Source organism: Mustela nigripes, chromosome 4, assembly GCF_022355385.1.
Source record: "Mustela nigripes isolate SB6536 chromosome 4, MUSNIG.SB6536, whole genome shotgun sequence".
Taxonomy (NCBI): Eukaryota; Metazoa; Chordata; class Mammalia; order Carnivora; family Mustelidae; genus Mustela; species Mustela nigripes.
Genome location: NC_081560.1, coordinates 34,710,168 through 34,735,167, shown reverse-complemented (window position 1 = coordinate 34,735,167; position 25,000 = coordinate 34,710,168). Strand labels below are relative to the sequence as shown.

Genomic DNA, 25,000 nt, shown 5'->3' with positions numbered 1-25,000 from the left:
CTAGGAAGTTTAAAATCACTATTTTTTTTCCTAGAGAATGAGACTACCAACTTAAGTCAGAAATATAATAGGACACATTTTATGCCTAATAAATTAACACCATGTAGCATTTCCCTACCTCCCCCAAGCACTGCTGCATTTTGTGAAGACACGGTTTGAATGTGTTTTACCTACTATTGGCCCTTCACTTTTGATTTCTGTAGTCAAGTATGTGCTAATTTCTACATTCAAGAAATAGTTAATCCATTATGTTGTCATTTAATTAACTATGGTAATTTGTTATGTTAATTCGTGGTGTTCTTGAAATTAACTATTAATTATTTCCTGATTGCATCAAATTGGTAATTGTGTTGTATATTTACATTTTTTAAATTTTATATGAATGTTGTTCTTCTTGGAAATAAAACCTTCACATAGCCAGAAATGGGGTTAGGGGATCCCTAAGGTGACGCCCCACTTTCCCTGTATGTCATAGTCTAAATTTTCTATATTCCTGGACCGAGGTGATATGTAATATGTAGAGAATTACATATTTGAAATCTATCACCTCATTTCTGTGGCCTTAGATACCTTCACTCTGGACCAGTAGTTTGAGACAGCAGGCCAAGAACATATGTTTTTAGCTAGGGTTCTTGATATCCACATATTTTCTATTTTGACTTAGAGATCATCTTTATATTTTTTTCTTCCAGAAGCCCAACCTTAGTAAAAAATATACCTACCAGTTTAGGCTATGGAGCAGCTCTTAACGCCAGTTTGCAGGTAATATCATTAAATGCACCTTGCCAGTATCCTTGTATACGAATGTTTTGCCTTTTTGTTCTTGTTTTGTTTGGCATGCTTTGTATGTAGGTGGGATTGTGACTGTTCTGAAGAGTTGGTTTGTCATCCAAGTAAGTTGTCGTACCTAGTACTGTCGAAAGCACTGGTTCTAATTCAAGCTGCTTTTGATGTGAAGAAGCAAGAAGGACACCCTGTGGCAAAATCTGGAACACTCGGTTTTCCTGCAAATGCTAGATTGATAGAAGCTTTGGCCAATGCATGTGGCTATGCATTAATATTTATCCAGGCTGTCATAAATGATTTCACATCAGCGTGTTGGGGAACATGGTGCTTGTGGCAAAAACTTTAAAGTTTAATTATAATATATAATTCTTATGCAGAGGAGGCACATGTCAGGACTTCTTTATTTTGAGCTAAGTCCTGGTCATTTTTGAAAAGCAGAGCGACTGCTTGTGTTGGGGTTTTTCACTCCGTGGGAGAATATAACATTTCTGCATGCGGAGGGCTGAAACACGAGTGAAAAAAGTTTGCTGGGTGCGCTTGTGTGGACGCTTTCGCATCACACTTAATTTTCTTCATGTCCCTGCCGCCAGCTGTCCGTTTGGAACTTTTGCCCTCCCTGTATGCTTTCTTTAAATGCTTCTAAAGCATCCATTCTGTGATCCGAACCCATTCAATGAAGAGCAGTCTTCTTTTAAAGAGGTATCTTAAAGGGCATTGCCAAAGTTGTTTTACACCTTCTTCGTTTCACTAGGCTGCCTTGGCAGAGAGCAGTTTACCTTTGCTTAGTAACCCGGGACTGATCAATAACGCCTCCAGTGGCCTGCTGCAGGCCGTTCACGAAGACCTCAATGGCTCCCTGGACCACATCGACAGCAACGGGAACAGTAGTCCGGGCTGCTCGCCGCAGCCGCACATGTAAGTGGGTTAGCAGGCTGGGCAACCGGAAGGGCCCGGACGCATATGCTTGCAACATTTGGTATTCGTCTGAAGTTTCTAGTGGTATAGAAGTCCAAAATACAGTTTTAAGGGGAGTTAAATTGCCCCGTGTTCGTGATATGAGGAAGTGTATCAAAATCAGTTTTAATGCATCTTTTAGATTCTCTCCAATGTCCCATAATTGTTATACCAGCAGTCCTCTACAAATTCTTTGTAGTACTAACATTCTCTTGGGGGGTAGAGCAGTATCTAAGATGAGTCTACATCTTATGGGTCATTATCACAGTTTGGTTTGTATGGTGCAATAAAAATATTCATGATGGAATAAGTTGTCGTAATTTTTACTACTATTACAGGTCTCTAAACCATTTATGAACTGTAGTCAAGATACTGCCCGTTTTTATAAACCGTAAAATGCAAAGTTTAACTGTTACCCACAGTTTACATAGAAGCTAGTAAAGTGTAACTTTTTGCCTGTCTTATAAATCAGTGTAATTACATATTCAACTTTAATTACTGGTGCGTCTGTATTGGCAAGGTTTATATGTTATATTTTATGCAAGACTACGATTCCTATTAATATTTAGCAGCTAACTATATCATTAATTACTCTAAAATCTTTCCCCTACCATCTTTTTAATGGAGCTGAGAGAGTAGATGTATTAAAAATTGATGTATTGTGGATTTCAGAAATGTGTATGACACTTTAAAAAATGCCTGGCCTTGTTCAGTAGGCCAAGCATATCAGTTTCTTGTTTACTAAAAAGTATTGACCCTGGTAGGACTTAGAATTCAGGAGAAAAAAAATTATAATCTGAATAATGAAACCATTATTATTACCATCCAGTTGTTAGGATGAGTCGACACTTAATGTCCATACCACCTAGAGTTAAACATCATATACTTCTAATTTCAAGTTATTGAGGTAAGAATGGTACTTTCTCTCATTTTTATATTTTCTTCCCCATCTCTGCATTAGAGATCTAGTCAAAGACCCGAATGAGAAACATGGTCTTTATGCATGCCTATTTCCATCTGACCTTTCCTAGGATATTATTTTTGTTGACTTTTTAAACATCTTATTCTATTTGACATATTAATGTCTTTAAGATCATGCGCCTAATTGTTTTATAGCGCTTTTACTCTATCACCTTTGCAAAAAACACACTGTGAACATTAATGTATTTTATCAGGTTCCAAACCATTACTTTTTCAAAATGGAAAAATTTGTCTTTTGGAAGTGTCTTTAGATGTATTAAATAATACAAAAGAAGTAATAAAACTCGAAGTAGAAAGAACATGAATATATGCTCTTGAGAGTAGCAGTACTCTAAAACACGGAAAGTGAGCAATCAGACAAAAGTTTTTATACCTCTGCTTTATCCTATCAGCTAGGCAGTGGGTAGCTTGAGGCCTTTTACTTTTAGCAGTTCTCCTGAGTATGCTGGTGCTCGCTCTCTCTATAAAATGCTAAAACAATAAAAGTTAAAAGAGCAAACAAGGGTTAGATCCTGTTTTCCCCCTTTTTAAAAAAGCCCTATTTCAGAAAAATGAAAGGTGTTCATAATGGAGGTGTTGGAACTGCTGGTGTCACTCCCCGTGTTAGTCTATAGCGGGTAGTGGTGGTTGTGTACCATACAGAGAGGACAGGCAGAGAAGTGTTTTCTTAATTGTTAAGTGTCCAGTGATAAGAATATTAATATAAAAACGTAATGATTCAATCAAATCATTTATTAACATTATATTTTACAACCTGAGATAATTATGGGGCCAAATGACGGCATTGCCAGGTTAGTTGTATTTTTTCATTTGGCAATTGCTATTTTAGATTTTTTCATTTTAGTATCAATTTAGTTCAGTTAAATGTGAAATATATCAATGAAAAAGTAGGGTATAAAAATCATAGATTTAATGCCTGATGGGTTTATAAAACTAAAATGTTTGTAGTCAGCATATCGTACGTTTTCTGCTTCTGTGAATTAGTGCATGTGAAAAACATTTATCTGTATTTTCCATAGACAGATATAAGGAAAGCTTCCCTTGGCTTACTGTTTAAGTGGATTTTGGAAAAAGACAAAAATTAGAGGAAGACTGAATTGGGTCTTTTCCTAAATTATATAAATTATAATCAAAATTTTAATTATCTTGCAAAATATCGAGTTGTCATTCATTCTTTGAATCTGTTTCTGCTATTGTTAACTTTTTGTATATTAGACGTCAAATATTATTGATGGAATGTCATTTCGGTATTCTATATCTTCATCCTTATAGGGTTTTAATATGCTTGTACCTAAAGAATATTAAGCATTTTATGTACATGATGAGGCAAGGGAAAAATATTATCTTATTCTCTCCATCAAAATTGGGCTGCATATAATTAAATGCACTTCAGTGTACTTTGAAAATTAAACAGAAGTGAAAGAATTGTTAGAGAACATTTAAACTGCATGCTTATGTGCCCTGAAATGAAGCCATGGTCCTTGTTTTTGGAGGGGAGTAGTTACACTAATGCAATAGTGAGGGAGAGACAGAAAGGCATACGGCTTCCGGTATTTGGGCTCTTGGGACAGATGGTAGGAGTTCCAATTCCAGATTTAGCACTTAGTCACTGAGTAGGATTCATTTCTTTCCTCATTTTTCTCTACCGAAAATGAGGTAAGTAATAATATTGTCTACCTCATAGGATTCTTTCAGATGAAATGAGCGCCTGAAAGATAGTGATTCCTCCCCGTGTCCCTCATAGTGCTATGTACACAGTTATATTACATCTTGTAATACCTCACTGTTATTCTAAATGAAACTAAAAATAATGCTAAGGTATTTTACATCTTAATGCCTTTCTTCAGGCATTCCATAAACATGTGGTTAGTTTCCTTGGCCATCCTTTTCCTTTTCCTCTCACCCCCTCTTATAATTCATGAGGTAAGCCAATCCACAGAAGGAAACCATATGAGACAGAAATTAACGGGAGGAAGCAGGTTACTCAGTCAGAGTCAGTAGGATAAGAGATGTTTGAGGAAAAAAAAATGTTATCCGAGGTTATAGATAATTAACAATTCAGATGAATAATACCAGCCCAGAACAGGAATTCATGATCTATGCCTAGAAAACATTGAGTATTAGGTTTGATAGGAATTTAGAAATATAAAAAGAAAAATAGAACTTAGAATATATGAAGTGGTGGCAGTAGACTGGTGAGGGTCTTAAACATCAAGCTGCAGTGTTTGTCTCAGTCGGTATGAAGCCTGGTGATGTTAGGAGCGTGAGTTTCACACTGTCAGACTGTGCTTTAGGAAGAGTAATCTGGGAGTGGGCTGAAAGACCCTCACAGGTGGTAGGATTTCAGGAGTTCGGAGAGACTAGACAACAGAAGAGAGATACAGAGAGGCTGAGAGCGGCAGATGTATTCTTGCGGTAGGCAGTGCCTGAGCTAAGTACAAGACTGGGCACGGAGAGCAAGGAATCAATACAAGAAGGGCCGTGGAAAAAAGGAACAGGCAAGACAACCCACTGAATGCTGGGGAGAAAGAGGGGAATTAGGAGAAATCATAGCAACCTTTGAAGCTCTCAAAAAGAAATAGAAGTCATAAGAGGGTAGGCTTAAGAGGGAAAATGGTATGTTCACCATTTTGCTTGTTGAATCCAAGAACATAAGTGTCCTTATATTCAGGAAACTGAACTTTGTTTAGTCTTTTTACTCCACTCCAGAATGGTAAAATCCAAATCCAAATGGTGACGTCGGAGAAGGTAGACATATTCCTGGGATTGGTAGAGATGTTTTGAAGCTTTAGAAGAGTGGAATAGCTATGGGTTAATGCTTCTTAACAAATTATTTTTGGAGAACAGAGCATGTTAAATTATCGTCCGTCTTCTGCAGTTTGATGCTCCACATTTGACAGTTTCTCTCCATTCCCAAGTTTTACTCTTAGAATGCCCTGAATGAAGGCTTTTGCCAAACTGGTGCGTTCATTCTGCCTTCGCTTCTTGCCTTTCTGCCTTTTCCTTTTTCGGCTTTTCATCCTCTTTCTCTCACTTAAGTCCTACTTTTCCTCAAGAGCCTGGTCCTATTTTCCCCGGAAGCTTGCCCCCCTAGCTGTGCTATCAGGACCCACATTTTTTCCGCACGTGGGAGAGCTTACTCCCTGTACCACGGTCTGCAACTAACGTGGCCTCGGTGTGAGCATGCGCACATTCATGCCTTACCGCATGCTTGCTTTGCAGATGTCCCCCGCTAAAGGACAGAAACCGTGTTTTAGACACATTACAGTATATGAAATCTCTGACACGTCAGACCATGCAAAGTAAGTAGTCAGTAACCATATGCTAATGACTGTGGAAGATCAATTTATTTGAAATGGTTTAACTTCATGAAGTAATCCCTACAAGAGGAAAATCCAGGGTTCTCTTGGAACGCTGAGGAAGAAGGGGAACAAAGGACTTTTGGGAAGAAGAGATAACTAAATACAATGTTCCTCTTCATGTGGGAGCTAATAGATCTTTCTAAATATTGGTGGAGTGTACCTGTGAAGTTTTATTTTTAATTTTAATTATTTAGTTTATATGTATTTTATAACTGTTCAAATTTATCTGAATAGTAAGTAGCAAGCCCCTTCACCTCATTTGTGATTATCTTCCCAGACCTTGCTAGATTTTGTTTATTTTGTTGAAGGTGAATTAAAAAGAAAATAATTTACTGAAATTAATGCATTATTAATCAAATCGAATGTTCGAGGGTATTTTAGCAAAAAGTAGGAAAGGTTAAAGCTGGGGGGAATAATATAGATTCTATATACTAAGGTTTTAGACTTGTTTTGAGTCTTTTCAATCAAATAGATTTTTTTAAGTTTTATTTTTATTATATTTGACAGACAGAGATCACAAGTAGGCAGAGAGGCAGGCAGAGAGAGAGGAGGGGAAGCAGACTCCCTGACAAGCAGAGAGCCCCATGCGGGGCTCCATCCCAGGACCCTGGGATCATGATCTGAGCTGAAGGCAGAGGTTTTAACCCACTGAGCCACCCAGGCACCCCTCAAATAGATTTTTTTTTTTTAAGATTTTATTTATTTGAGAGACAGTGAGAGAGAACATGAGCGAGGAGAAGGTCAGAGAGAGAAGCGGATTCCCCGTGGAGCTGGGAGCCCTATGCAGGACTCGATCCCGGGACTCCGGGATCATGACCTGAGCCGAAGGCAGTCGTCCAACCAACTGAGCCACCCAGGCGTCCCTCAAATAGATTTTTTTAATCTTTATTTTCTCTGCTGTCAAAAGAGTTCTAGAGCCATCATGGTCTGAACAATGGAAAGAAAATACCCCTTAAGAGTCTGAGCTGTGGGGCGCCTGGGTGGCTCAGTCAGTTAAGCAACTGCCTCTTGATTTTGGCTCGGGTCACGATCTCAGGGTTGTGAGATCGAGATCATCATCAGGCTCTGTGGTGGGTGTGGAACTGCTTAAGATTCTCTCTCCCCCTCTGCCCTTCCCCATTTTTCCCTTTCTCTCTCTCTTTCTAAAAAGAAGAAGAAGAAGAAAAAAAAAAAGAATCTGATCTGTGTATCATTACAGTTTTAGAATACTATGTTCCCTTATGCACCTCAATGTCAATATTCCCTGCTTATTGACTTCTCAGAGTTCTATAGAATATGAAAAAAATTAATTTAGATTCCTATTTTGTATCAATATTTGTCTCTTAAAAAGATTACTTACAGAGAATTGATGCTATTGTGTTCAAGTGGAAATAATTCGAACTTAATCTCTTCTCCAATGTGTTAGACTTGACTGAAAAGACAAGAAAACATTTAGGCCAGAGCTGGAAGGTGATCTCGTAATAGAATCATTCCGTTTCCTGTCTCCTTGCAAACCTAAATCAAAAAGAGAAGTTTAGTGATACACCTACCTTATTCAGCTCAACTTGGTTGTTTGTTTGTTTGTTTCTTTTTTTTTACTAATCAGTTGTTTCTCCTTGCTCTCCATAGGTTGGCTCAGAATTGCCTTTTTTCTCTTGAAAAATGTTAAATGAGATTCCTATTTTTATATTTTCAAATTTTGTTTCTATAGATCAAAATCAATGCTCTTCCTGAACTGGTTTTGTATTGAGGGCTTTACGCACAAAGCCTTCTATTGTCATGTCGTTCCCCTTTCTGATTATTAGAGTCTCCTACTGTTGAGTTTTCAGATCATTTCTTACATGTCATTCCTGAATCCTTTTAGCCTCTATGTCATTTCAAAGTTCTACTTGCTAATATTCTATATTAGTTGCAGGTGATTATTATATTTTCTTCCTCTTATTAAAGCAAATATTTGAAGTTTGAGAGTTAATGATCTTCTATATAGAATCAGAAAGTTAATATGGTTCATATAAGACTAGAAAATAAATTTGTTGTGTTCTTAGAAGCCAAAACTTTAGAGTAAGGAAATCAAAAGCTGAGGCATCACATAAAAGGAGTAGTGTAGCATTATTTCAGGACTACTGTGGGGATCTCAGTAATCTCTTTCATTAAGGTGTTGAACACATATTATACGTGCCCCAGAACTTTCTATACCTTCTATGTCCCTGTCCTCTTTTCAGCATGCTTCTTGAGAACCTCGGTTTTTCTGTCATTTCAATGATAAACCTCAGCCTGTCCTAGCAATAACATTTTGCAACACAACTAAAAGGGACTTCTGGACTCCCATTTTGTAAAACAATATTGAAAATCTAGTATAAATCATGAATTGTTTGGAAGCATAATGAAAATATTTAAGCATATAATACCGCCTTTCTTCCTCCTATTCTCTTTGGCCACCTTAAAATTTAAATTGCTCTTTGTAGGCACATGTAGAATTTGCAGACCCTACACCTTTAGTTGGTGATATTTTATATAAAATCCCTACAGACCTTAGATCTCTCTGTAGACAAAAGCATTTAAAATTGGAGTGGCTCTGTATTTCAGAGGAAAACAGTTGAAAGTGACTGACAACTTGAGCAAGTAGAATGCTCCCTTTTCATTGTTTTCATGCCTGTTAAGCCCACACTTATTTTTGCTGATATTTTGGATTATTAAGAGGCATCATGAAGCTCTAAACATAAAAGCTTTCCCCCCCTTGCTTTACATATGCTTTTGCAGATTTTCTAATTCACAACTTTTCAGTCACCTTTAAGGTGTTTTTTTTTTTTTTTTTTTTTGGTCCTAACATTTCTAGGTCTCCTAATTTTCATTCTGATTTAATTCCATTTTTATTTAATCTCTGAACTTTTCATTAACTTTGCTAGTTAGCTTTGAGATCTCTTTCCAAAGTGATTGTACAGAACTTATGATTATGCCAGCTCTTTATCATCTCATCTTTTTTTTTTTTTTTTTTAAGTGCTACAAGTGTGGCTCAGTGGCTGCCGTTCTTTTTTACATTATTCCGGTCCCCATATGTGGCACTTACAACTCATTCTAGTTCCTCTTAATAAAAAGATTCTCCCAGAGGTACAGTGCCTTCAGCTAAAAGGTGTTGTATCCCTACCGTGCCAATTGTGGAAATTTGTGGGTTCCTATAGGGTTTTGAAGGATTTTTATAGAACTGTACAGATGATATCTGACATCCATGGTACGAATCCCCACCATTTAGGCAAAGTGTGTCAGAAAACTTTTAGCTGACAGTATTGTAGCTTACTGCTTCTGTTTTATATCTAAAAAAGTTACTTTTTTAGAAGGTACATCTTCATTTGCACTAACACTAGTTGAGCCTTAGAAATTTCCTTTCTCTGAGGGTCAAAATGTCATTGACTGAATTGCTAAAAAATGAATATTGTTATTCCATATTAATTTTGTTCTACCTCTATGACCAGGGAAAAAAGGTGTTTTTTGTTTTGTTTTGTTTTGTTTTATATACCCAAATGGTATTTTAACTTCAGCTTTTGACATCAGGCTTGGGAAGTAGATGTGTATTTGGTGACGATGGGCATTTTATGACTAAAGGTGTTTATTATGTAACGTCAGCTATCATTTCAGAATATTACCTAATGTGAAGTTGCTTTCCAAGATAAAAATTATATTTTAATATATGTTAAAATTATATGTATTTTAACTACTTTGGCAGAATTTGAAATTGATCATTAACGTAAGAACCACAATATACTTGAATACTTTGGCACTAAAAAATACAGTTTAAAACATTATCTCAGGGCCTCTACCCTCCGTATGCAGTTTTCGTCATTAGAGTAGAATTCAAGAATTTGAATAAGCAACAGATGACCAACTAGTTTAATATAACTAGTGGAAATTCACGTTCTTTAGTTTGTTCAGCGTTATCTTAATCTTTGAAAACTAAAAATAGAGTAGCATCATCAACACAGTTAAAAGTCGGGAGCAAAAATATTCATTGGTCACACAATGTTACCTTACTATAGAAAAATTTACATTTGCATTAAATCTAAGATCCTTTTGCTAATTAGCAGGTCAAAAAAAGGACAAAACGTATTAGATTTAGAATGAGAGGTAAATATTGGTTTTACTCCCTATTTCAATCTCATGTTTAAAACTAACAGAGCATAACTTAGCATAGTTCAGATGAAAGTGGAACAATGAGTCAGTCCTACATTTAATTTGAGCAAAGGAAGTGTTTCAGCAGAGCAACCAGTCTCACGGATTAGACAGACCTAATGACATGAACCATACATCTGCAAACCCAGAGGAAAATCATCTCTGTAAAGGTATCCAGGAGATAGCTCCATCAAGAGCTAGCAGTGGATGAGAGGTATACCATCAGGCCATTTGGCAAAGGGAAATAGACAGCAGTCCAGAAAAATGAGTAAGCCACATCGGGAAGGACTAGCCACAGCCAGAGGACCCAGTTATAGGACTTGGAAGCCAAAGTCTTTAAGGACCCAGAATCCAAGTTATCAAAGAGGGAATTAGAGCCAAACAGGGACAAACCTTTTGTGTACTCTCATACCCATTCTGACAGTTTGACTGAGACTTAGTCCAAGAAACAGGGTAAAAACACAAGTCCTGGATGAATGGTTTAATGGAGTTCTGGAGCAGCCCCAAAGCTGACTTAATGGCTGAGTGTCAAGATGCAATTTAAACTTCTTTTTTATTCACTGGCCAACTGATTAGAATTATAAAGATCCTTCACTCCATAGCCAGACATTTGTTGAAAGTTTTTATTTGGGAGACACAAAATGGAATAGTACTAATTGTATCTCAACAGGCAACTACTGTGATTCTGAGAATGGGCAAAATCTATCTGTGCTCATCTAGAATCAAAGCAATTACATCTGTATTTTCATTTTATTACAGCTGTTTGGGTCACATCTATTACTGTTATCAATCAAATAGAATGATAAATCATAATGAATTTTGTTGTTATGTTTTTTCAAGAGCACTATCTGAAATCATTTGGGAGTGAGCCTTCTAATCTTGTAAAATCCCGTTTCTTTAAACAATGTTGCATAAATTTGAATAAATTTCAATATACTGCTGAAGAGAAGGGCAAGAAATCTTAGAGAAATTTTGATACACATATATATGCATGCAATTTATAAAATTATGTTTATTAACCTTAATCCACCTTTTTGTTACATTTCTTAGAACTTCTATTGACTTTAAATGGAACTTTGGAACTCCATCTCAGGGTCAGACCCATTGGGTGTAGGATAGAATAATAAACTGCATCGTTTAGACAGGCAATGTATCTTAGAAAAGAAACTTTTATTATAATCATCTGGAAATAATATTCCTTTGCAATCATACACTAAATGGGTGTGGTTTTTTAGGTGACAGATTAAGGGAGATATAAGATTTATTAAATATATTAGGATTAAAGTTGTATTCTGACCTTAAGATGAAAAATTAAAATTTATTTGTCTGTTTATCTTTAGCCAAGGCAAAAAAAGTACAGAGAATCGAGTAGGGCATTTTCTAATTATATTCTGAATAAAACAAACAATGCAAGGTATATATAGAATGAAGAATCATTTGTTTGCTCCAGTGTTTCTCTCCCTCTTAAGGATTACACATTTCTGGGAAGAGGAATTTCTGTCTGTTGAAATGAGGTAATACTGGAGTAGTAGTTCTGAGTATTGTTCTAATGGTAGCTATGTGGAGATTCATTCAATCAAAATAAGGATAATTCAATCAGTAAATTTTTGTGATAAATGTTATTTTAGTTTATAAAAAAGAAGATTTTGAAAAATAATAAACTTGAAAAAATTGAGCCATACTAGTAAAGATAGTTTTATAATTTCCTAATTAATTAATAGTGAATTTATCATGTCTAGTTGTTTTATTTATATGGACTTCTTACTGACTTTTGTAAATAAGAGAATTACATATTTTTCTAAAGTGTGCTTAATTTAGAATATAAAATCTATATTTTAGTGGAAGAAGTCAGCCTTATCATTTCAAAAGAATAAAATCTTAAGTACAATTAAGTAAATAATTTCTTAATAACAGTGTAACTTTGTGATTTAATTACTTGAATTAGCCTAAGATCAACTCATTTTAAGAAGTACTAAGAAAATACTCTCTTTTAAAAACAAACTTTTCCTTTTAAAACTTTAGTTTTATTAATTAGCTTATTTCTTTGATATGTTAAACTAAAATACTTCCTACACGAAATATTAACAAATGTTTAAGAGTTACTAATGTTTAAGACACATGAATTGTTTCTCACTTCAACATGACTTTATACGAATGGAAATAACTAAATGTAATTTTTATAAATCTACCCTTAAATTCCAAATATAATTATATCATTTCCTTGTATATGTGATAGAAGGAAATGACTAAAACTGAATTTCCCTAATCTCCATTTTTCATATGCTTTCTAAATGAACATCAATTATTTTACCAGTATTCCAGTAAAACTTGTTCTTTGGGGGAAAAAAAAATCCAAACTTTTTAGAAATTACTTATTTGATGTGATTATATCTACTAAGATATAAGTTAATAGTAAGTTAACTACTCAAAAATAACAAACAAAACCAGAAATTGAGTCTCATAAAACTACCTTTTTCCATCTTAATAAAAGATTCGTGTTTATGTTTTGGAATTCATTTTACATCTACAAACAAGGATATTTATGTAATAAACATGAGAGCTGTGCCATAAGCAAATACAAAATAATTAAATCAAATTTTATTCAAGCACATATAAAATTGATAGTTAAAGTGCTAATCTTATACTTTGATTTTTTTATAATACTTATATACTAGTGGTCATCATTATTCATGCAACAGTTATGTGCCAAGAACTAGATTGACATGGTAGATAGTTAAAAGAAAGTCCCACCTAATCCAGGTATTTCCTTTTAACTAAAAAAACTTTGATGTTGTTTTGTGAAACAGTCAAATCCTCTGCAAATCAGTGGACAGCATTAGCCTATAGCAATACTCCGTGTACTCTGATATTTCTTAATGCCATTAATCAACAATTGGGCCATAATGATAAGTAAGAGATAAAGAATTTGTATGATATAAAAATTTTCTATTGGAGTTAGATCGTGTATCCCATGTAAGTTGAAGGTGTCCAACTAAACAGAAGTAGAAGTAAAGCATGGTTAGGGATTGCACAGATTTCAATATACTCAGTATGTTTCTCCAAGTAACTGCAAATATAAGTTCATTTCCCTGGGTTAAGATTGCTATATTGGGTCAAACGAAGTCAATTTCCACAGTAAAACTGAAGCATTAGGGCCCTAACACTATTTATGAGGATAGGTTTTTTACCATTATCCTGGAAGTAACATTTTTTATAGTAAAGACCCATAGTTACTGATGGAAGCATATTTATCCTTGTGGTGTGCTAGGACAGGGGGAAAGGCTACAAATACTCTTTTTTTTTTTTTAAGATTTTATTTATTTATTTATTTGACAGAGGGAGAGATCACAAGTAGGCAGAGAGGCAGGTAGAGAGAGAGAGAGAAGCAAGCTCCCTGCTGAGCAGAGAGCCCCATGCGGAGCTCTATCCCAGGACTCTGGGATCATGATCTGAGCGGAAGGCAGAGGCTTAACCCACTGAACCACCCAGGTGCCCGGGTACAAATATTCTTATAAGATTTGTAAAAGATATATTATACCTCTTTTTAAAAAAAAGTGTTTATTACTCTTCTCGGTAGGCACACTGTATGAAATGTATTACAGTTTTTCTGAAATAACTAGGATTATCTAAAGAAAAGATACAAGGGAATCTTTATAATGAGTAAAGATTATGAGTAAAATGCAAAAACAATTTTAATCTTTTCTTACATTTAGTTTTGACTTGTAAATGTTTGATAAAATTAACTTTACATTTCCTGAAATTGCCTGTATTGTAGATAGGAGCCATTAACTGTAAATTTTTTTTCACAGCATTTTCTGGCATCTACCATAACATTTAAGACTTTAAGATTTTATCATTAGGTTCCTGGTATTAGTAAATATTGTTTTACTGAATGGCTTAATCAGATTTATATTATACCACTGAGCTTTTCTCAGACATAAATGACACTATGTAAATATTTTAATTGTCACATTGATAATATCTAAATAAGGACACTCCATTGATTCTTTACAGTCTAACATCTATTTGCTTAAATACATTTTGAATGTCTCAGTTTAAGAGAAATTTATTCACAGTCCTTTCTTATTCTAAGAACGAAACAAAACCCAGAAACAGTGTATCAGACCTTTTACTTAGTCCTGAGTAAGGAGCAAAGGAAGACAATTTACATTCCTCTAGGGAATATACTGTGTGACCACAATCTAAAAAGCTAAACTTCCCCATTATAATTTGACTCTTTGCTTTAGGGTATAGGCAAACATTAACATTTCTTCTGCCTTTCATTGGTGCCTTGGGTACTTACAGATTTCACAACTGAAGAAGCAACACATTTCTCTAAGCAACGAATCAGTCTGTTAATGTAGTTAGTCCTCTGTGTTTTCAGTGTATACCACTACTGAGGGTGGGCTGTAAAATGGAAAGATTAAACTAAAGTATAAATGCTACTTGGCATTTCCTTCTGCTACAGGCTTGGCTGGTTGCATAGAACAGAGATAAGTTTCATTCATTTAAGTTGAACAAACATTTAATGAGCAACTATTATGTGCAACACACTGTGCTGAAAACTGGCAGAGGGTCTGTATCCACAAAGAGGTAAAAACTCTAATAGAGGGGTCAGATGCACATAGTGTGAGAGACCAAATAAAGGAAGAGCCCTACAACCAAATTGTAAATCCAAAGCCTTATGTGTAGGTTCACGGAGAATCAGAAAAGGCTTTGTGGAGGTTGTGGCTTCGAGTTAGGCCTAACAGGAAGTAGATTTTTAGGGTGAACTTTATGAAATTATTGCTATTTGACAGGTTTTGCTTGCAAAAATAGTAATCAAATTTTTCAACCTAATTTTAAGCAGAGGTAAGGAAAGAGAGGTGCGAAGGATTTGAGGATTATGAGCAAAGGCAACTGAGGTATAAAGCATGGGTCTCATTCAGGGAACCGGTAATAATTCTTCTGCCTTAGTATGGGTGGTCTGCCTAGAGAGGTATCTCTGCTGGTTAAGATTGGACAGGGACTGGGACCCCTGTCTTAGAGTTCATTAGTCTCCAAGCTGATGGTAGGGTAGGGACATTTTTAAAAATCACCAATTATTGGGACATTCTTAGCAAAAACCTCACAGGTATATGTTACCCACTTTTAAAAAGACTTACTTTTTTTGTTGCTGTTACTTATCTCTGAAAATACTAGATTTTTCGGACTTGAGAAAATAGCCATACTTAATGCCCTTTTCCTTTGATACTCAGTTTTAAAATACATTTTTTTTTCTTTTTTTTTTCTTTAAATCCCAGTTAGCTAACATACGGTGTAAGATTAGTTTCAGGTATACAATTTAGTCATTGGACTCTTCAGTTCAACATCTGGTGCTCATCAAAACAACTGCCCTCCTAATCCCATCACCTACTTAACCCGCCCCTCCCACCTCCCCTCTGAACCATCAGTTTGTCCTCCATAGTTAAGAATCTGTTTCTTAGTTTGCATTTCTCTCTCTTTTTTCCCCTTTGCTCATTTGTTTTGTTTCTTAAATTCCACACATGAGTGAAATCATACGGTATTTATCTTTCTCTGGCTGACTGATGTCACTTAGTTTAATACTCTCTAGCTTCCTCCATATTGTTGCAAATGGTGAGATTTCATTCTTTCTTGTGGCTGAGTAATATTCCATTGTACATATATGCCACTTCTTCTGTATCCATTCATCAGTCTATGGATGCTTAGGCTATTTCCATAACTTGGCTATTGTAGATAGTGCTGTTATAAACATTGGGGCATGTGCATCTGTTCAAATTAGTACTTTGGGTAAATATCTACTAGGGCAGTTGCTAGATCATAGGATAGTTCTATTTTTAACTTCTTGAGGAAACTCCATACTGTTTTCCAGAGTGGCTACCCCAGTTTGCCTTCTCATCAACAGTGCAAGAGGGTTCCCCTTTCTCTGTGAACTCCCCAACACCTAATTATTTCCTGTGTTGTTGATTTTAGCTACTCCGACAGGTGTAGTTTTGATTTGTATTTTTTTGATAATGAGTGATATTGAGCATCTTTTCATGTGTCTCTTGGCCATCTGGATGTCTTCTTTGCAGAATGTCTGTTCATATCTTCTGTTCATTTTTTATTTGGATTATTCGTTTTTGGGGTGTTGAACCTTATAAATTCTTGATATATTTTGGATACTAACCCTTTATCAGATACATCATTTGCAAATATCTTCTCCCATTCCATGGGTTGACTTTAAGTTTTATTGTTTCCTTCACTGTGCAGAAGCTTTTTATTTTGATGAAGCCTTTACAGTGACATAAGAACATAGACTAAAGATTAAAAATAAATCGATTTTTTTGATACCAAGGATCAACAGCCTTAATGAGTTTTTGTGGTCATTGCTGCTACTGGCATCATAATCACAAAGAGGACAATAGAGTTTCATTTTCAGTATCTTCCTGTCTTCCACTTTCTAACACCCAAGCTTTCTGGAATCAACTTCTCCTCTCCCTTGAGCAATTAAAACAACAAATACAAAGACTAACCAAAATTGTATATGAATTATGAACAGTCATCATATCTTTTAATTTTTAGAATTTTTCACATAGATTTATACCCGTCCAGCTCCACGGTAGAGTTTATCAGGGAACTATTGCACATATGTATAAATTTAGAAGCAAAGAATGCAAAGCCTTTTTACTCCCTGACCTATAGCCTAAATTCTTCACTTCTCTGTTTCTAATCCCTCCACCTCAGTCCTGACCATCATTACCTTATTACACTGTTTTAGTGACCTCCTAACTGGTAACCCTACGTCCAGTGTCCTACACTCAGTCTAGGCTTTGTAAGTTAATCCTCCAAAAACTCTTCTATCTTTTCACTGCCAGGCTCAGACACCATCAATAGCCCTTCAGCTAGCAGAGAATAAATTTTAAACTCCATAAAATGCAACTCAAGGGCCCTTCACCATCTGACCTTGTTCCGCTTTCTAACATATTTCTTTATTACCAACCATCCTTTCTCCATGGCCTCTGCTCGCTCTCAGGGTTCCCACAACACATTTAAGATTATCCATTTTCCCCATTTCCACTCAGAAGGCTCTTTGCCTTGTCTCTGCATTATGAACATTTTCACATATTTCAAAGCCTACCTGAAATGACACCTTCCTCCTTCCTAAAGCACTCACTGATTGCATTGCCAGGAGTTACCTCCCTTCCTTCCTAACGCTTTGTCAATAGTGATATCGATTACATCCTGCCTGGTATCAAAGTTACTTGTGTATACATCATACTTCCTCTGCGGCACCGGAAACTCTACGAAAACCATTGTCCATATCATCCCCTAGCCTAGTAGTTTGCACATCATGTTGAATAGATTCTTTTCACTTCTAACAAGAAGTAACTGTTATCCTCTAGAAGTACTTCCATTTCATTTATTGGCTTTGTACCTTTCTGTCAGGTAATAATAACAGACTTTCGAGCTCTCCACCACTAAATAGTTTCCCTCCAATTATCTAAAGAAATTCCAAAAAGCATTCGAATTCTCCCAAGTGTAAATTATCTTAAATTAGGAGGTGGGGATGCCTTCTTTAAGCAAGAAACATAAGTCACTGCTTCTCTGTAGTAAATAGGAGTTAGTGGACTAAACAGAGTAGCTGTATTTTAAATCTCCCATTTTGTGGGGAAAAGAGCTTTTAAACCATTCAGAGTGAATTTCTAGATTCTAGTTGGAAAGAATATCCGCTATTTACCAAGTGGGTCATTTGCTTTAAAATCAAAGATAAACTTGAGTCCAAATCCACTTAAAGAAATACCACATGTTTATCAGGTTAAGAACTACTAAAGTTTACCTTCTGTCTGCATCCTTCTGTTACAAAGATTGGTCCTCCTAAGTCTGTACTAATACAGATGCCTGGCTTGTGTTATGCCCAATAATTAAATAATGGACTGTCAAAACCATCCAATACAGACTTCATAGACTCCCTCCTTAAGATAGGTTAAACATAAGTCTCTATTATCCTTCATGCAAGATCTCATGAGGAAGACAATAAAAATCAGTGACTCTACTAGTTTTACTTTTCTTTTTTTATGCCTGTAAGTCAAAAATAAATAAGTAAATAAATAAATAAAGCTTAATCTTTGATGTTTCAAATGTGTAGCATCTGTTTCATTCCTGGAAACAACTGATTTTATCTGTTTGAAGTAGCTTCTACTTATTATTAAGGACTGCAGTTTTAATCTGTAAGACCCCTCAAGTCATCGCTGAAGTAAGCAGTGCATAAATGTCCAATCAGTGGTAGGGGAGAATGGCATGATGACTCTCCCAACCATCTTCAAATCCAGAGAGAGTCATCACCAGAATAGTCAAAGATTTCTCTCCTTTGTCCGCCTGAGCTTTCTCTTACTTTGTTATCTTAAAGGAATTCCACGAAGAGTATACATACTTTGGGATTCTTCTTAGAGACAGGTAATGTCTCCCAGCTGTTAATGCCTCCCATCTCACTGATGGCTCCTTCTCTTAGTGCACTTATGACAGGCCGTCTCGAGGTTATTTGAGTACATATTTCTTCCATATTAGACTGAAAGTTCTTTCATAGATATTTAATACTCCCGCAGTGCCTTATATGTAGGAGGTACTCAATAAACTTTTGTTAAATTAATTATTGGCATTAAGAGATAATAGTTACATGTTATTGGCTTTTCCTATCAAAGCAAGATTGAAGCTCTTTACATCATTACAGACACAGGGGACTTGGCTTAATCCACAGCATAAAGGAATATTGGGCTGAAAAAGTTTCTTCCTAATAGGTGTGTGTATGTTGCTAGATCTCTGAAAATTTCCACTTTTCAGTCAACTTTGAGTTCATTAAGTTTTCTCCAGCTAAACATATATAATCAGACTTCATAAGCCAAATGTGATGCAGGCCTGGACCATTCAATGCATGCATATTAATAATTTTAATGACAAAATGATGATGAGGCCTGGGATGGATGACTGAGGGGAATAAATATAGGAGCTCCACGTACAGAGCTTTGCATTGACAGCCCTTCTACTTTGCAATTTGCTTTCCGCTGTTGACCTGGAAATGATCCGAGATTTGGGACACCTCGGGGGTACAGTCGGTTAAGCAATGGACTCTTGATTTCGGCTCAGGTCGTGATCTCAGGATCAGGCTATTGAGCCTGGAGTCAGGCTCTGCACTCTGCACGGCGTCTCCTTGTCCCTCTCCCTCTGCTCCTCCCCCTGCTTCCGTGCTCGCGGGCTCTCTGTCTCTCAAATAAATAAATAAAACCTTCTACAAATATTAAAAAATAAAAATAAAAAATAAAATGATCTGAGATATGACATGAACGTTTTGGCTTCGTGTTTTAGTGTTTAGGAAGTTATTGTTAAATAATTCTTTGCAATAATTATTGAGAGATGCTGTGTTGTTTTATTCCCTTGATTTTATTACCTTAAATGTACTTTTTAGGAAGGGCAGCTGTTATTAGGATTACTTTTAATAACCCTAATGCCTGGCATCTGATATGTGGGGCCCATATTTCATTCTTTTGTGACTTTTCTGATACAGTAATAAAAATCTCACTTTGGGAGAAGGGCTAAAATATTTTTAGAGCTAATTAAGCTCAGACAGTGTTTAAAAATTAATTCATGTATTTATACTATATCTTCTCCCTTAAAGTATTTAAGGTTGTAATTGTATCATAACTATTTCTAACATGTATTGATCACTTATGGCCCAGGCTCTGTTCCAGCTGGTTTACATATATAAAAAATCATTTAATCCTCATAATGACTATATAAAATAGGTACTTTCTTATTCTTCCTTTGTGAATAAAGAAAATGAGGTAGAGAGACATTAAGTAACTTCCCCAAAGTCACATAGCTAGGAAGTAAGGGAGGCAGGATTCAAACACAAATGTTTTATCCTCAAAGCCAATATAATCATATATAATATAACATATATTATATATAATTAACCACTTAAGCACTGCTGCATGACCAAAGTTATAATTGAGGTGCCTAAACTGTTCAGTATTATTTTATACTATACTTATAAGTTAATCAATATATTAAGTACATAAAATTTTTTATATTGTTACACCCTGGGTAATTAAAACTGTAAAGTAATTTCATTGGAGAAGGGGATGCAGAGGGATGAACTGGTGAGCACTGAGCAGAGAGGGCGTTTCTTTAAAAGGATTCCTTTATTTGAATCATCAGAAATGTTTCTATGCTGGAGGGGAGCATTTTCCTAGAAGAATTCATTATCCTGTAGTGATGTTTGTACATTAGGTACCTTAAAGAAATGAACATTACAGAAATACCTACCTTTTTTTCCCCAAATAAATTAAATGAGGGATGACTTGGTGGCTCAGTCAGTTAAGCATCTGCCTTCAGCCCAGGTCATGATCCCAGAGTCCTGGGATCAAATCCTGCATTGGGTTCCTTGCTCAGTAGGGAGTCCGCTCTCCCTTCCTGCCACTCCCCCTGCTTGTGCGCGCTCTCTCTCTCTCTTTCTCTCTCTCTGACAAATAAATAAAATCTTAAAACAAAAAAAAAAGAAATTAAATGACCCTCGTATCTGTAATGGGGGCAAGTAGGGCAAGATTGCTAATGGCCACAGAAGAGACTAATGTCCCATTTGTCCTACAATCCACCAAAGACATGTGGTCTCCTGGTGTTTGATTTCCCTTCAATTTTCACACAACAGAATGAGTGAAAGCATGGAGCTCTCTGAGATCCAAAAATGAGAAACTTCATATGAGTAGGGATAATCATAATCAAATTTTACTTTTAATTGAAAAGGATTCCATCCATTTATAGGCATAGGTCCTGGAACTTTCAAGCAATTTTATTCTCAGAGATGCTTACCCTTTCTTACTACTTTTTATTTCTTTCTTAGGTATTAGATTGGTAGCAATCAGTATTTTGGAAAATTGAGTATTAATGACTATTGGCTTTGATTTCACTTTATTTTAGTAAGTTAACAGCCTAATACTATAACCTTAAGGGAAAATTTTATTAACATGTTTCCCAGTCTCATACTTTGTTTGCGAACTAATTCTGGATGGAAAGGATTCCAAGAATACTTAATTCCAGAAAGAGATTCCCCCCCCCCCATCTCTTTCGTAGGCTCCATACCCAATGCGGGGCTTGAACTCATTACCCTGAGATCAAGAGTTGCGTGTTCCATGCATGGGCTGAGCCAGCCAGGCATCCCAAAATTTTCTCTTTTAGATTTAGTACAACTGAAACTCTTACTGACTTGATGGCACATCATTCATTTGATCAACATGTGTTTAGAAGGTGTTTGCTATATGCATAGCTCTCCTGGTCTGTGAAGTTCATAGCCTCGTTGGCAAGACTTGGTACAGCCACCACTAGAAAGAGTTGCAGTGCACCTCTTTAAGGCAACATGGGATAGCAAGAATAACAAGATTCCAAGAAACTTCCCAGAAGCCAGCACGTGTGCCAGTCCTGGCTTTAGCTGTGCTTACAACTCTTGGAAAGTGGCTTCTTTTCTAATCTGTGCAATGGGAGCACTGAATAAAATTATGTTTGATAGAATCTTAGGATTCAAAGATTCTGTAGTTTGGAGCCTCAGAATGATTAACAAACAAACAAATAAAAAATGCTTTGGAGGGACAAGGTGGGAGATCAGTGCAAACTGGATGGTCAAAGCTGGTCTTCAGAAGTAGACAAAAGTTGGTCTTTAACCAGCAGACAGGTTGTGCGTGGGTAAAACATGAAACTGAGCAGAATTTCAGGTTCTGTGCACACACAGAGGTTTGAGGACAGCACATAGACTAAGTCAGCATGTGAAGTGACTTGGAATAGGAACTAAGCATGATGGGGTTTGTTTGTTTGTTTGTTTGTTTTTATTATTATTTTTTAAATTTTTTTATTTTTTATAAACATATATTTTTATCCCCAGGGGTACAGGTCTGTGAATCGCCAGGTTTACACACTTCACAGCACTCACCATAGCACATACCCTCCCCAATGTCCATAACCCCACCCCCCTTCGCCCAACCCCTCTCCCCTCAGCAACCCTCAGTTTGTTTTGTGAGATTACCTTATGGTTTGTCTCCCTCCCAATCCCATCTTGTTTCATTTATTCTTTTCCTACCTCCAAACCCCCCACTCTGCATCTCCCCCTCCTCGTATCAGGGAGACCATATGATAATTGTCTTTCTCTGATTGACTTATTTCGCTCAGCATAATACCCTCTAGTTCCATCCACATTGTCGCAAATTGCAAGATTTCATTTCTTTTGATGGCTAAGCATGATGTTTTAAGGATGATATTTGGCATCTGGAATAGACATTTTATTCAGAAATGCTCTTGTTCATAGGTCAATTGAGTCCTACCTACTGAATGACTGAGAGCTTTTGGCTTAATTCTGTCTCAACCTCTGTGTCTCAGTTCACACAGATTTGTGTACAAGGCAATGACGTAATTAAATAAATGCTCCTTGCATATCAAAATCCTTCAAAAATGCAAAGGAACATACTTTCATAGGTATATCCTTTTTTCAAAAACTATCTCTATATGTTTGTGTTTTTAAAAATACTTCATGTTTGCTGTTCTTCTTTATCCAAAATTTGAGACTTTCCCACAGGTCCTTTATTCAATTAAAATCCAACCCAGAAAAGTAAACCCCAAAGAATTGGATACTCACAATATGGCAGCACTGCAGCTGAGGGGCCAGTGAGAGTGGAGCAGGGAATTAGGAAACAAGAATAGAGAGACCACTTAGGTCTTCTCAGAGCTCTTGCATCATTAAGACACACCAACTACGTAAGAGGTCACATCATTTGACTAAAATACAGGATGCCCAAAATAATATTAATTGACTTGAGGGTAATCCCAAGGAACAGTGCTAAATATCTGTGTATCTTGTCAGCCACTAAGTATCTGTTTAGAAATATTCAGCTATTAAGCTTGAAAGTTTTGAATATTCAGAGGTCATTTATGAGACCTAATTGGGAAAAGGTGCTATTATATTAACCTTAGGAGTTTATTCTAATTATTTCCAGTACTTAGAGTTTTAGCATTTACTAAAATGTTCTGAATTCCAGATTGAACTTGGAAAATCTAAAATTATAAATTCAACTTACAATGATTATTAAATCAAAACATCATTTTTAATAAAAGTCATTAAATGAATATGAACTTTCACAAGTAATCTTATTAGAAGATTTCACTTGTATATTTTAGAGGGTACTTTGGGAATATTAACATTCGATTTAATATTTAAAATTTAAAATTCTGGATGTGTCTATGTGGTACCATAATAACGAATTGGTTTATCAGTCATTTTACTGAAACTATTGGCTAGTTCAATGAAACACTGAGTCAAAGTAGTTGTTGAATTCAATTGGTAGATTTTTTTTTTGTCAAAATAATTGGTTTTGTCTTTAAAATGATCCTCATAAACCACTTGTATGATTTCAGGTTTTTATTCTCTTTTATCATCTGTGGGTACCCACAAACACGAATTATACATAGATTCCCCACCATGACCTCCATGGTGCACCTTATCTGGACTGCATGTTTCTAATTTTCTAACCAACTATGTAACCTTTTGTTAGGAAGAAACAGTTTATTTGTTGCATAAAAAAGTATTTACAAATTAGCTGTTTGCATATATTAGAAGCCCTACTTTTCAAATTTATATGTAATTCTTTAATAAGTAACATTGGTTATTTCAAGGACTCCAATTTTATTTAATAATTTCTTATGCAGGACAATAAATAATACCTTGGAGAGTCAAAACAACAGTGGTTTCCTTATATCAGTAGTAAGTTGCTTTGGATTTAACGCAACTTTGTACACACATAAAATGTAAGCCCAGTAAATTCAGTTTGATTAAATATCAATGACAAACTTTCTTCGTGGCTTTTTATTTGTATTGGCTACAATATAATTTCATGATTTACCCCACAGAGTGCAATAATGGTCTTATAATGGCCACTTCCCATAGTCTCTAACCTACCCCTAGGGAGCAATTCATACTGAGAATTGAGAGATTAGAGCTGATAGAAGCTGGATACAGTAGAAACATTGGGGACATTTCAGTGTTCTTTGCCCATGCATGCAAAATGTGCAAACAGTTCCGGGACCGATCATCCACAGTTGGCTTTCTGACTGGCTTTTAACTCTTTCTCATATACCCTGATACTCCTCTGATAAAAGTTACAGTCTTCTGGAATCGCACTTACCACTATTAGCCTTTAAAGGATTAGCTGTTTAAACAACTCCCTTCCCCACCCTACTCCAAGGCAATTAATTTTTCAGTTGTTATCAGATGGAACATGAGCCCAGTAAGGGGCCAGAAATACCAGGAGGAAGATTAATAAAAGAGAAAAAAAAAATCAACCCCAAATATGGTTGTCTTCACTTTATAAAAAATAAATTGATCGGACGCTTAGTCTACTTTTTGTTCTATCTCAATATTTTTTCAGACGTGATATTATTTCTAATTAAATGCAGTTTTCAAGTAATTTTTTCTTAAAGTTGGTGCAATACTTGAAATTATAATATTTAAGTTGATACACTTAAAATGTTCAGTTTATTAAAGTCCAGTTACAGAAATAACAAAGTAAATGTTCTTGTGGCATATTCTAATATCCATTTTAAATTATAACCTCAGTTTCAAATTTTGCCAAGTGTCTCCTCACAGAAAAACAATGTATATATTCTAATTTTTCAGGATTTTATTTTATTTTTGCTTTAAAGAATATGTCTCTAAGGACATCTGGAGATGGCTAGGAAGATAAAATCTAAAACCTTTGGGT

At 35.7% G+C, this 25,000-nt stretch overlaps 1 protein-coding gene across 6 annotated transcripts in view; it reads left to right on the top strand.

Annotated features, from left to right (window-relative positions):
• The window catches only part of FOXP2 (forkhead box P2), a 544,670-nt gene that overhangs the window by 513,368 nt on the left and 6,302 nt on the right, over positions 1 to 25,000 (top strand). For all 6 annotated transcript variants that reach the window (XM_059396538.1, XM_059396537.1, XM_059396536.1 and 3 more), the window contains 2 exons: positions 693 to 762; positions 1,538 to 1,701. In XM_059396538.1, coding sequence (XP_059252521.1) covers positions 693 to 762; positions 1,538 to 1,701 — 234 coding nt within the window. The remainder of the gene's footprint in view (positions 1 to 692; positions 763 to 1,537; positions 1,702 to 25,000) is intronic.